General features: G+C 47.3%; 1 protein-coding gene and 1 pseudogene across 1 annotated transcript in view; both read left to right on the top strand.

Moving 5' to 3' along the window:
- The window catches only part of CDC45 (cell division cycle 45), a 34,852-nt gene that overhangs the window by 14,571 nt on the left and 7,716 nt on the right, over window positions 1-12,565 (top strand). Inside the window, exons 10-16 of the mRNA XM_049764672.1 lie at window positions 1,167-1,286; window positions 3,115-3,246; window positions 3,465-3,563; window positions 4,039-4,200; window positions 11,430-11,568; window positions 11,641-11,724; window positions 12,084-12,202. Of these exons, the coding sequence (XP_049620629.1) occupies window positions 1,167-1,286; window positions 3,115-3,246; window positions 3,465-3,563; window positions 4,039-4,200; window positions 11,430-11,568; window positions 11,641-11,724; window positions 12,084-12,202 (855 nt within the window). The remainder of the gene's footprint in view (window positions 1-1,166; window positions 1,287-3,114; window positions 3,247-3,464; window positions 3,564-4,038; window positions 4,201-11,429; window positions 11,569-11,640; window positions 11,725-12,083; window positions 12,203-12,565) is intronic.
- LOC125995276 (uncharacterized) lies at window positions 10,473-10,579 on the top strand (annotated as a pseudogene).

Below are 12,565 nucleotides of genomic sequence, written 5' to 3'. Positions count from 1 at the left end.
TGAGCTTGCAGTGGAGAGATGAATGGTGGTGTCCTTAGGTTTCTATGGAGAAGAGGACCAGCTCAGGCCTGGGTTCTGAGGAAGAGCTTAGATCTGGCACCTCTGGTGGTGTAATGCATTGCCTTATGTGTCCCTGAGGATATTAGTAGGTAGATAGTAAGGTGGGGTCTCTCATCTGAATGCAGATACTGGGGAGAGGCAGGATTCTGGCACTGTTCGTCTCCATGCAGGTGGCTGACAAGTGGCTCTAAGGGAACCAACAGGACCACCACCCTTCTGTTAATCTTCCTCTGGGGTCCAAGCTTGTCACTTGACACTATGCCAGTCTCTGCAGTTTGCAAAGGCCTCATGTTCCCCATTTCCTGCCTCCCCTACCTCCCCTACCAAACCTTGCAATGTAGTTCTAGTCACTGGAAAGTCCTGAATCCTGTGGGTTGGGTTCGCTTCCTGGCCACTTAACCTAGTGAGTTACCTGGGCTCATGCTTCCTTTCTCTGTTTAAGTGCCACACAAGTTGTGTGCAGCACTGTGCACCATTTGCTGCCTGTGGCTGCCTCTCAGATAAGATCCACTGTTACCATTCTGGTCAGTGACTACTGCTGGTGAACCTGGACTTGCCCTCTGACTATGCTCTGGGGAGTTTCTGTGCTGGCTCCCCTACTGCAGATAATTGACCCTGACTGGGGTTTGTCCACTTGCTAAGGCTGGCCAGAGGCTCTGGTTTTCCTTTTCTTGTTTGATTTTTGGATCACACCCAGCAATGCTTGAGGGTTATGCCTGGCTCTGCACTCAGAAATTACTCCTGTTGGTGGTTGGGGACCAGATAGACTGTCAGGAACTGAACCTGGGACAATAGAGTGCAAGTGCCCTATCTGCTGCACTATCTCTCCAACCCCAAGAGAGGATTAGTTTTCTAGGTGTCCCACTCTTAGGGCCTGGAATAAGTACCTGCAGAGCATCTGTGGCTCAGAGCACAATGTGAGGAAAAGGTAGGCAAGACTAGAGTCTTTTAGCTCTGCTGCCCACATTCCTCCAGCCACTCCTGCCACCACAGTTTTTAGTAGGAACAACAAAGCAGACCACGCCCTACAGCCAGTGTGATCGGCATGTCCTAGAGTTTGTTGGAAGCCTTGAGGAGAGAACTCATCCATCCCTACTTGTTTCCAGAATGAAGTACGTAACTGATGTGGGCATTCTGCAGCGCCACGTTTCCCGGCACAACCACCGCAACGAGGACGAGGAGCATGCCCTGTCTGTGGACTGCACACGCATCTCCTTTGAATACGAGTATCCTGGCTTTTGTTGGGTGGTCCAGGCAGCACCCCTGCCTTCAAATGCTCTGCTCAACCATGGCAGTTGAGTTTGTTGCCTTTGAAGGTCACACCCCAACCCACATTCTCTACTCTGACTATAGAGCTGGGAGTCTGAATTGTGTGGTTGAGACTGCCATGTCCCCAGGATGGGCAGCAAACAGGTCACTCAGGAAGAGGGACCTTGGCATGTTCTCCTGCTGGCAAAGCTCCAGGTGCCTGGGAGCAGCCTCTACTCTGGCTGTTCCGTGTAGCTTTGGCTCCAGACACAGAAGCAGCACGTGTCTCTTTCAGGCTCATTTAGCACTGGCTCTAGGGGCACACAGGCTTGTCTGTGTCACTAAGGCAATTTAGCAGAAATCAGATTCCACCTCCTGAGTTGGGAAAAAAAATGGGCCAATAGCTTATGAGTCCAGGGCCCAGGATATCTGGGAATGTGGGACATGTCGGAAACCTTGGGGTTGTTGGACCATCAGTCCAAGAGAGGCCGCATATGGGCTATGGTTTGGCCTCTTGGAGAGAGGGAGAGTTGGGGTTGAGACTGCAGCATAGAGTCCCTGGATGGGCCTGAAAAAAGGCTGAGAGTTAGGTGGACCTGACTGTCAGAGAAGCTAGAGTAGTTATTTCTGTGAGGCCAGGACACTGCTCTGAACTGATTTTTTTTTTTTTTTATGTTGAACAAGGTTGTGGGTACTGGAGAAATAGTACAGAGGTTAGGGGTCCCCATATGGTTCCTTAAGCCTCATCAAGAGTGATTCCTGGGGCTGGAGAGATAGCATGGAGACAGGTGTTTGCCTTGCATGCAGAAGAATGGTGGTTCGAATCCCGGTATCCCATATGGTCCCCTGATCCTGCCAGGAGCAATTTCTGAGTGTAGAGCCAGAAGTAACCCCTGAGTGCTGTCGGGTGTGACACCCCCCCCCCAAAAAAAAGAAAGTGATTCCTGAGTGCAGAGTCAGATGTAAGTTCTGAGAATCCCTGAGTATGACCCCAAAACCAAAATAATTTTAAAATTAAATCCAGGGATGAGACTGGTGAGAGTTCAGTGGGTAGGAGACTTGCCTTTCATGCAGCCAATCTGGGTTCAAGCCCTGCCATTCCATCTGGAACCCTAAGCCCACCAGGAGTGATTCTTGAGCACAGAGCCCTATATACTACCAGGTATGGCACCAAAATATGAATTTTGAAATGTTCAGTGTGAAATACCTAGTCTAGGAAGAGGACCTAACATGAGTTTTGCAGAACCCTGAGAAAGAGAACAGGAGAGCACGGGAGCCATTTGGAAACCTAGTCTGATATCTAGGATGGACATGCCTAGAGCCCAAAATCCATGAGTGGCAGAGCTGACAGAGGGGGAAGGCCTTGCAGGGATGTCAGTGTAAGCTGTGACAAAGTGATTCCAGATGCAGGCAGGACCAGCCACTGTCCTGAGACCTGTGGGAAGAAAGGCCTCACCATGGACAAGGGAAGCATCTTCAAGGAGTGGTGGGATGACTTTGCCTTGGGGTTCCAGCAGAGGGTTGTGTAGGAAGGAAAACCACACCTGGGGAACCATGTCTGTGTTTGTGTGGTGGGGGTGTGTGGTGGTGGTCAGATGAAATAATTTGATAACACTATAGGCCTCCTGTATCCTATGGCCAAATGATCTGGACAAGTCTCTGTGCCTCAGTTTCTCTGTCTGCTTCTTCCACCTTTACAAGCTTTCAGTATGGTTAAATGAAACCAAGAGGTTCAGATGGTTCTAGGGTGGTGCTGTTGGGTGGGGCAGGACTGGACATTGCTGCAACCCCTTGACCACCATCCAGCCTCCGCCTTGTGCTCTACCAGCACTGGTCCCTGCATGACAGCTTGTGTAACACATGCTACACTGCTGCCAGGTTCAAGCTCTGGTCTGTGCATGGGCAGAAGCGACTCCAGGAGTTCCTGGCAGACATGGGGTGAGTGATCACTTGGGTCTGCTGGGAAACCCTTAACATCCAGCATTACTTGTGTCTGCCCTGTTGTTCCCTCTGAGACCCCAGAATCTCACCTGCAGGTTCCCATCAGTTTGTCCCCAGCTTGCACATACTCTGGGCTTTTTCTTTTCCATCTGTCTTATAGTCCTGATTTGAAGCCAGGTTGTCACTTGTGTCATCGGTACTTGCCATCTTTCCAGTCTCCCCCTACGACAGGTGAAGCAGAAATTTCATTCCATGGACATCTCTTTGAAGGAGAATTTGCGAGAAATGATTGATGAGTCTGCAAGTAAATTTGGGTAAGTGCATTTATTTCTGGATTAAGTATTTTATATTAAAAAAATTGTCAATGCTCAGGGTTTACTGAACTCTGTGCACACTCCTGGCATGCTCAGTGGACCATATGTGGTGCCAGGAATCAAATCCCAGTGAGCACATGTAAATCAAGTGCCCTGCGCACTGTACTATCTCTCTGGCTCTGGATTAACTTTCTTTAAACAACATTAAATCCAGGCCAACCTAGCTATGCCTCACTCAGCTAAGGAACTGGGCTAGTTAGGAAGAACACATTGGGGCCAGTTTTGAGCCCTGCTCCATTAAATCCTCTGGTGTCCTGACGGAAGCTGTGCCTGGCTGCCCCTGCTCTGCTGTAGGTCACCACGGGAATCCTGTTGCATCCTGTGGTCCAGAAAAGGTTCATCCATCCCTGCCTACTCATATGCATTCAGGATGATAGGTCCTTCACCCTCCTAACTGTCACCATTCTCATTGCAGGATGAAAGACATGCGCATGCAGACTTTCAGCATTCATTTTGGGTTCAAACACAAATTCCTGGCTAGTGATGTGGTCTTTGCTACCATGTCGCTGATGGAGAACCCCGAGAAGGACGACTCAGGAACAGATAACTTCATCCAGGCTCTGGACTCACTCTCCAGGTAGTGTACATGGCAATGACCTCCCTCCCTTCAGCTTAACATAGCTCAGAAGATAGATCTGCAGGTCCCCACATCCTGCTGAAACTGCTAGTGTGAGTTAAAATCACAGTTCACACAAACCAGAGCTGCACGATGCATATCTTCTGCACTCCAAAGTATGTGCCAGTGTCTCTTGATCTTTCTTTTTTTTGGGGGGGGAGGGAATTGCATCACACCTGGTGGTGCTCAGGTGTTCCTCCTGGCTCTGTGCTCAGAAGTTGCTCCTGGCAGGCTTGGGATACCATGTGAGATGCCTGGAATCGAACCAGGGTCCATTCGGGGTTGGACGTGTGCAAGGCAATCACCATACCACTGTGCTATCACTCTGACCCCTCTCTATCTTATCTCATTATTTTTAATTTTTGTATTCCCTTCCCTTTTTTTTCTACCTCTTAAGGCGTTGTTGTTGGTGTTGTTGTTTTGGTTTTTGGGTCACACCCGGTAGCACTCAGGGATTACTCCTGGCTCTATGCTCAGAAATCGTCCCTGGCAGGCGCAGGGGACCATATGGGATGCCGAGATTTGAACCACCGTCCTCCTGCATGCAAGGCAAATGCCTTACCTCCATGCTATCTCTCCAGCCCCATTTTTTCATTTTGTGTCTTATAATTTAACCTTCATTTTATTTATTTATCCTAATCCATTCTTTATTTTTTTAGTGAAGGGTAAGGGAGTTGGGCCACACCTGGCTGTGCTCAGGACTTACTCCTAGTTCTGTGTTCAGGGATTATTCCTGGTGATGCTTGGGGGAATCAAACCTAGTACATGTTTTTTTTGTTTGTTGGTTTTTTTGTTTTTTTGGGCCACACCCGGCCTTGCTCAGGGGTTACTCCTGGCTGTCTGCTCAGAAATAGCTCCTGGCAGGCACGGGGGACCATATGGGACACCGGGATTCGAGCCAACCACCTTTGGTCCTGGATCGGCTGCTTGCAAGGCAGACGCCGATGTGCTATTTCTCCGGGCCCAAACCTAGTACATGTTGAAGTACTGGGGCATTGAACAGGTGATCTTACCCTTGCTACGCAGGTATTCTAAGTCATTGATAGAGCTGTTCTTCTGGGACCCAGGTATTTTTGTAAACACATGGTTTTATGCCTGTCACTTGAACCATTTTTGGTTATTCTTACTTAGTTCCTAGAATTACCATGTGAATTTTTAATTGTTGCTTTGGGGGCCACATCCCGTAGTACTCAGGAATTACTCTAGAGGAGCTCAGGGGATCAATATGGGGATCATCATGGGGATTGAACCTGGATCAGCCGCATGCAAGGCAAACACCTTCATCTCTGTATTGTCTTTCTGGCCCCTTAACTTCATTTTTCTTTTGTTTGTTGCTACTGCATAGAAAGACTTTATTTTTTTATGCTGGTTTGGTTTTCTGCAGCATTCTTAAATTTCTTTAACAATGTGGTGCTTTTTTTGTTTGTTTGTTTGTTTGTTTTGGTTTTGGGTCACACCTTGTGGTGCTCAGGGATTACTCCTGGCTCTGCTCTGTGCTCAGAAATCGCTTCTGGCAGGCACGGGGGACCATAAGGGATGCCGGGATTCGAACCAGTTCCCATCCTGTGTTGGCCTCTGGCAAGGCAAACACCTTACCGCTCACTGTTCTATCTATCCAGTCCCTAGGACTAGATGGGATGCTGGGATTCAAACCACTGTCTATTCTGGATCCACTGCATACAAGGCAAACGCTCTACTACTGTGCTCTCTCTGGCCCCTATTTTTTTTATTTCTTTTAAATTTTATTAATTTATTGATTGGTTTTTGGGCCACACCCAGTGGTGCTCAGGGATCACTCCTGGCTCTACACTCAGAAATAGCCCCTAGCAGGCTGGGGGACCATATGGGGTGCCAGGATCAAACCCTAGTCTGTCCTGGGTCAGCAGCATGCAAGGCAAACGCCCTACCGCTGTGCTATCTCTCTGGACCCTAAATTAAATATTGAATCTAAAAAAAAACCTCAGGGGCTGAAGAGATAGCACAGCGGTAGGGCATTTGCCTTGCATGCGGTCGACCCGGGAGAGACCCAGTTTGACTCTGGATCCCATATGATCCCCCGAGCCTGCCAGGAGCAATTTCTGAGCGCAGAGCCAGGAGTAACCCCTGAGCACTGCCGGATGTGGCCCAAAAACGAAAAAAAAAAAAAATTAATGCAGTTTACTTTTGTTTGTGTAAAAATATTGAATTATAATGAAACCTTCTAATACTTTTTAGTTGATTTGTTTGTTTGTTTGGAGGTCACACCGGACAGTGCTCAGGGGTTCCTCCTGGCTCTATGGTCAGAAATTGCCCCTGGCAGGCATAGAGGACCATATGGGATGCCGGGATTCGAACCACTGTCCTTCTGTATGAAAGGCAAATGCTTTACCTCCATGCTATCTCTCTGGCCCCCTTTAGTTGATTTCTTAGGATTTTTTTTTTATGTATGAAAATTCGGGGCCAGGAAGGTGGCGCTAGAGGTAAGGTGTCTGCCTTGCAAGCGCTGGCGTAGGAGGACCATGGTTTGATTCCCCCAGTGTCCCATATGGTCCCCCCAAGCCAGGAGCAATTTCTGAGCGCATAGCCAGGAGTAACCCCTGAGCGTCACCGGGTGTGGCCCAAAAACCAAAAAAAAAAAAAAAAAAAAGACCATTACCTGCAAATGGACATGGATTTACTTCTTTCAGTTTAACTGCCTACTTATTTTTTTGTTTTTTGTTTTTGGGCCACACCCGGTGACTCTCAGGGGTTACTCCTGGCTATGCACTCAGAAGTCGCTCCTGGCTTGGGAGACCATATGGGACACCGGGGGATCTAACCGCTGTCTGTCGAAGGCTAGCGTGGGCAAGGCATAACTGCCTACTTATTTTATTTTCTGGGCTAATTGCACCTATTAGAATCTCCACTCTAAGGTGTTTTCACTTGTCCCTTCTCTTTTCTTCTCTATCTTGTTTTAGCTGCTCAATAGAAGAGATTCTCTTAGCAGTTTCTCCTCAGTGAGGGGTCCACTGTAGAAAGCTCTCACAAGTCATGAGACTCCCAGGAGTCAGACCACTTCCAGCAACCTAGTCTTTACCCTGGCTCTTTGACCTTTACACTCATGTGGTTGACCCTTTACTCCTGTTCCTTGGGCTTCATTATCACTCTTTTTATTTTATTTTTTATTTCTTTTTAGTTTTTGGGTCACACCTAGCAGCGCTCAGGGGTTACTCCTGGCTCTAGGCTCAGAAATCGCTCCTGGCAGGCTTGGGGGACCATATGGGATGCTGGGATTTGAACCACAGTCCTTCTGCATGCAAAGCAAATGCCTTACCTCCATGCTATCTCTCCGGCCCCTCATTATCACTCTTAGGTCTTGCTGCTTCTTTGTTTCCTCTTGCATGGATGCCAGCAAATCATAATCATGTGACCTTGGTGGTTTGTTATCTCCTGCTTATATTTTAGCATCTGTAATGTTTTCTCATTTCAACCTTGTTGTATTTAAATATGGATCCCTTATTTGGGGTTTTGCAATCTAGGTACTCTAGAGAGATGTCAAAACTATACTACCAAATTCTAGCCCTCTGTCCCTGAATTGATGGATCACTTTTCAACATTGTCTACTGACTTCCTGCCATGACAAAAGATCATTTCCCTACTTTTGTGCTCCTTCCCTCTGTCTCAGTGGCAATGCAGCTATTTTCAGCTCCTTTGTAACACTCTTTTGTAACATACATCATGCTCTGTCACCAGTGTGTCTAGTCTCCCTACTTTGTGAGAAGGCGAGATGAGCATCCTTGCTTTTCACTTCCCTGCTAGTTCACGCATGTTGAAATCTGTGCTTAAGTCCTCTCATCTTTGGCTCTAGGTTAATTCTAAAAGATGACAATCAGTGTTACTTCACTCTTCACAGAAAATACTTGAGTTATTAATGTGCAGAGATCACTCTGCCTTTTTTTTTTTTATACACTCTTTCGTTTTCTCTGGAGCTCTGCTTTCCCTTTGTTTTATTTTGTTTTGTGTCACACCCGGCAGCCCTCAGGGGTTACTCCTGGCTCTATGCTCAGAAATTGCTCCTGGCAGGCTCAAGGAACCATATGGAACGCCGAGATTGAACCATCGTTCTTCTGCATGTAAGGCAAACACACTACCTCCATGCTATCACTTCCAGCACTCTGCATTAGAAATCGCCCCTGGCAAGCACAGGGAACCATATGGGATGTCGGGATTCGAACCACCATCTCTCCTGGTTCAGCTGCATGCAAGGCAAATGCCCTACTGCTGTGCTCTCTCCAGTCCCTGCATTGCTTCTTTTTTAGATTTTTCCCAGATTTGTTCAGCAGAAATTTCTTGAGTTCCTTTTGTCTATGAGAGCCTGAAGTTCTGTTTTCTGAGTGGCTTATGCCCTCTGTTCTTTAGGCTTGCTGCCTGTGATCACCATGGAGAGCCCTTGACTGGAACCTGGCTAGAGTCAGCAGTTTTTTTTCAATCATTGTCTTTTTAGATGGTTGAGGGGAGTACATAACCGTGGTGCTTGAAAATTCCTTTTGGCTCTGTGCTCAGGAATCACTCCTGGCATGGAACTATTTGGGATGCTGGGGATTGAACCCAGGTCTGGCCTACCTGCTGTATTATTTCTCCAGTCCTTCATCCTTTTGTTGTTGTTTTCTTTTTAACTTTGTTTTGCTTTAGTACAATTTTTCAATCACTTTTCAAGGAGGCTATATAGAAGTGATTGTTCTGAGTTTGCACCTCTGATAATATAGATTTAACTTGTAGTTTCAAGATGAAATTATAACTTCAAGGTTGAAGATAATTTCCTCATTTTGGGGGTTTGGGAAACCTGAGGGGTCACTCCCTATCATATTCATCCTTTATCTATGTAGCATTGCTTAGGCCAAGTTGTGCTGAGGGTCACCAGAGCCACCCAGGCTACTCTGGTGGTGCTCAGGGAACCATGTAGTGAATGCCAAGGACTGAACATGGTCCTTGACTCTTAAGCTATCTTCCTAGCATCATGTAATTTCCTCCTGATTTTTCTTTTCTTTTCTTTTGGTGGTGCTGAGGATTGAACTCAGGGCCTCATATTTGCAAGGCAAGAGCTCTACCACTGAGCTACATCCTCAGTTCTGTAATTTCATCTTGAATATAGATGTCATCATCTACCTGTTTTCTCAAAGAGTGTGGTGCTAATGGGGAGACTGAGCCACAGGTTCTTTTCTTGCTGGAAAGTGAGATCATACATGTTTGATCTCTTCTGCTAAGCCACACTCTTGGCCCCTTGGTTTGGTTTGGATTTTTATTATTGTTTTCTTTTGGTTTAAGGGCTGCATTCCATGGTACTAGGAACTATCCCAGCATGGTATTTGGTCACTGCTGATGGTATGGTTCTCAGGGAACTGTACAGTGCAAGAGATCAAACCCTGGGACAGACACATATAAAGCATGAGTTCTACCACATAGCCACATCCTTTTGTCCTTGATTCCCATTTGGTTTTTTGTAAATACGTCCCACCCCTACTCAGGACTCCTGTGGGGTCTTTCTTTTCTCTCAGCGTGTGGGATTTGCAGCCAGGTGTCTAGGGTGGTCTTTATTTTGGGTATTGTGTCAAATGTCTAGTTGCCCTTTGAGCCAAGGTCCCGTGCCACAGCTGGAAACGCTTCCTGTTCTTTCTATGATGTCCCCACCCACCCCCGACGCAAATACATCCATGGTTTTTTATTCTTCCTTTCAGGCTTCCTGGCACAAGGCCACAGCTTTTATTTTTGCCTAGCATTTTCCTTGTTTGTCTTATTGTCACTGTTAAGGAAGCTTTTCTTGACCTTATCCTCTAACTTTGAGTGAATTTTTTCAGTTTTATAATCATCTTACTCTCCATAAACACTTCCTAGTTTTTGATGTTTTTTCTTAGCATCCTGTTCTTCGTTTATGGACGGATGAGTTGCCCAAATTTATCCAAAGGTATTAATTAAGAATTCTGTTTTATTTTTGTCCTCTAAATTATCAGTCTCTTCTAACTCATTTGTTCAGGCCTCAGAGGTTCCTTGAATTTCTGATGGGCCTCATACTCGAGAGTGGATTTTGGAAAGCTGGCAAGTCTTCATATGTGGGCACAGTTCAATCTTGGCACACAGGAGCCCTTCCCTGCTGGGTTCATAGACTTTACTTGAGGTCTTATCTTCTCCAGTTCCTTCCTTCATTCATTCATTTCTTCCTTACTTATTTGGTTTTGGGGCCACACCTACCTATAGTAGGGCTCAGGAAACCATTTGATGTCTATGGCCATACCACCCTGACCGCCCGATCTCGGAAGCTAAGCAGGGTCGGGCCTGGTTAGTACTTGGATGGGAGACTGCCTGGGAATACCGGGTGCTGTAGGCTTTAAAAAAAAAAAAAAAAAAAGGAAGCCATTTGATATGGGGTACTGGGGATTGAACCTAAGTCAACTGTATTCAAGACAAATGACTTAATTACTATACTAGCCAGCTGTAAAGGGTTCTTTTTAGTATATTTAGAAAGACTCCCTTTTTTGGGGGGAATGATCAAAATCCATCTGTCAGGTGATAAGATTCCGACCCCAACTCCTAGGCCCCTTCCAGGGCCTTCCTAGTCCCTCCTTGAGCTCTTAGTTGCTGGTCCCTCCTTGAGCTCTTAGTTGCTGGTCTTCTGGCTCCAATACTGAAACAAAAATCAGTTCATCCTGGTGGCTTTATCTGTTTTTTATTCTTGTTTTGTTTTTGTTTTGGGTTTATACCACCTGGTTCTTGGGGACTACTCCTGTTCTACGCTCAGGAATTACTTTTTTTGTTTTGTTTTGTTTTTGGGTCATGCCTGGTGGTACTTAGGGGTTACTCCTGGCTCTGCATTGAGAAATTACTCCTTGGGGTAGGCTTGGGGGGGACCATGTGGAATGCTGGGTATTGAACCCGGGTCAGCTGTATACAAGAAAATGCCCTACCCACTGTGCTATCACTCTAGCTCCTCAGGAATTACTCTGGTGGGCTCGGGGAACAATATGGGATACTGGAGATCTAACATGGGCTGGCCGTGTACAAGACAAGCATCCTACCTGCTGTACTATCATTCTAGCCCCTGGTTTATCTACTTTTGCCTTACTGTCTTGGGAAGGGAAACTCTGGTCAAAAGAATTTCTTCACCCACCTCCCTGGCTGCTCAGAACACAGCACTATTTGTGTCTCTGCTGAAGCTGTGTGTTTCTGTCACATTATAGGAGTAACCTAGACAAACTGTACCGCGGCCTGGAACTTGCCAAGAAGCAGCTACAAGCCACCCAGCAGACTATTGCCAGCTGCCTCTGCACCAATCTGGTCATCTCCCAGGGACCCTTCCTTTACTGCTCCCTCATGGAGGTCAGGCTTTCCCCTGCATGGGCACAGGGCCACTGCCTGCCATAGCCCCACTGACCAGGCTCCCTCCCACAGGGCACACCGGATGTCATGCTGTTCTCCAAACCAGCCTCTCTGAGCCTACTCAGCAGGCAGCTACTCAAGTCCTTTGTGTGTTCGGTGAGGAATTAGTTGGAGTACCTTCCATTGAGAGAATGTTCCTACTGAGGGGATGAGGAAGGAATTTATGTAGCCTCAGGTAGTAGCAGGGCCTATAGGAAATGAAGTGGAGTGAGAGGTTGGTGGGGAGGGAACAGAGTGACTACTGCTTAGGGGGACAAAAGCCCAGAGGACAGTGGTTAAGGGCAGTGCAAACAGGGAGACTGAGGGAAAGGATGTCAGGGGTGTGAGTGTCTCCTGGGAAGAGTCCCCTGGAAGCTCTTGAGGAACAGGGCCTGGCATTGTCAGGGCATCTAGGCAGTGAAGTGTGTGCGAGCCCTCTGCAGGGCCATGTTTGAGGGTACACTTTGCCTCTACAGACAAAGAACCGGCGTTGCAAGCTGCTGCCCTTGGTGATGGCTGCCCCACTGAGTGTGGAGCAGGGCACAGTGACGGTGGTGGGCATCCCCCCGGAGACCGATACTTCGGATAGGAAGAAGTAAGCCAACTTCATTCTCAGTCCTAAGATACTGGGGGGTGATACTTGCCTGTGCGCTCTGTCCAATGTGGTCATGCTTGCTTCAGAAGCAAGGAGATCCTTTCCCACTCACTCCATTTACCGAAGGTTTTGAGGCTTCCAATTCAGGTTGCCTCATCTCCCCCAAACTGCTTTAGATCCTGGATCGGCTACTTGCAAGACAAACGCCGCTGTGCTATCTCTCCAGCCCCCCCAAACTGCTTTAGAGCTTATGTTGAGTTCTTGTTGTTCTTGGTTTGGGCCACCAAAAGCCAACTGTTGGGATCAGACTTAGAACCTCAGAGGCCAGAAATGATCTCTGCCCTCTTCACATCTATGATTTGG

Source organism: Suncus etruscus, chromosome 17 (assembly GCF_024139225.1).
Source record: "Suncus etruscus isolate mSunEtr1 chromosome 17, mSunEtr1.pri.cur, whole genome shotgun sequence".
Taxonomy (NCBI): Eukaryota; Metazoa; Chordata; class Mammalia; order Eulipotyphla; family Soricidae; genus Suncus; species Suncus etruscus.
The sequence above is the reverse complement of the archived record's forward strand: the minus strand, read 5'-3'. Positions and strand labels throughout refer to the sequence as shown.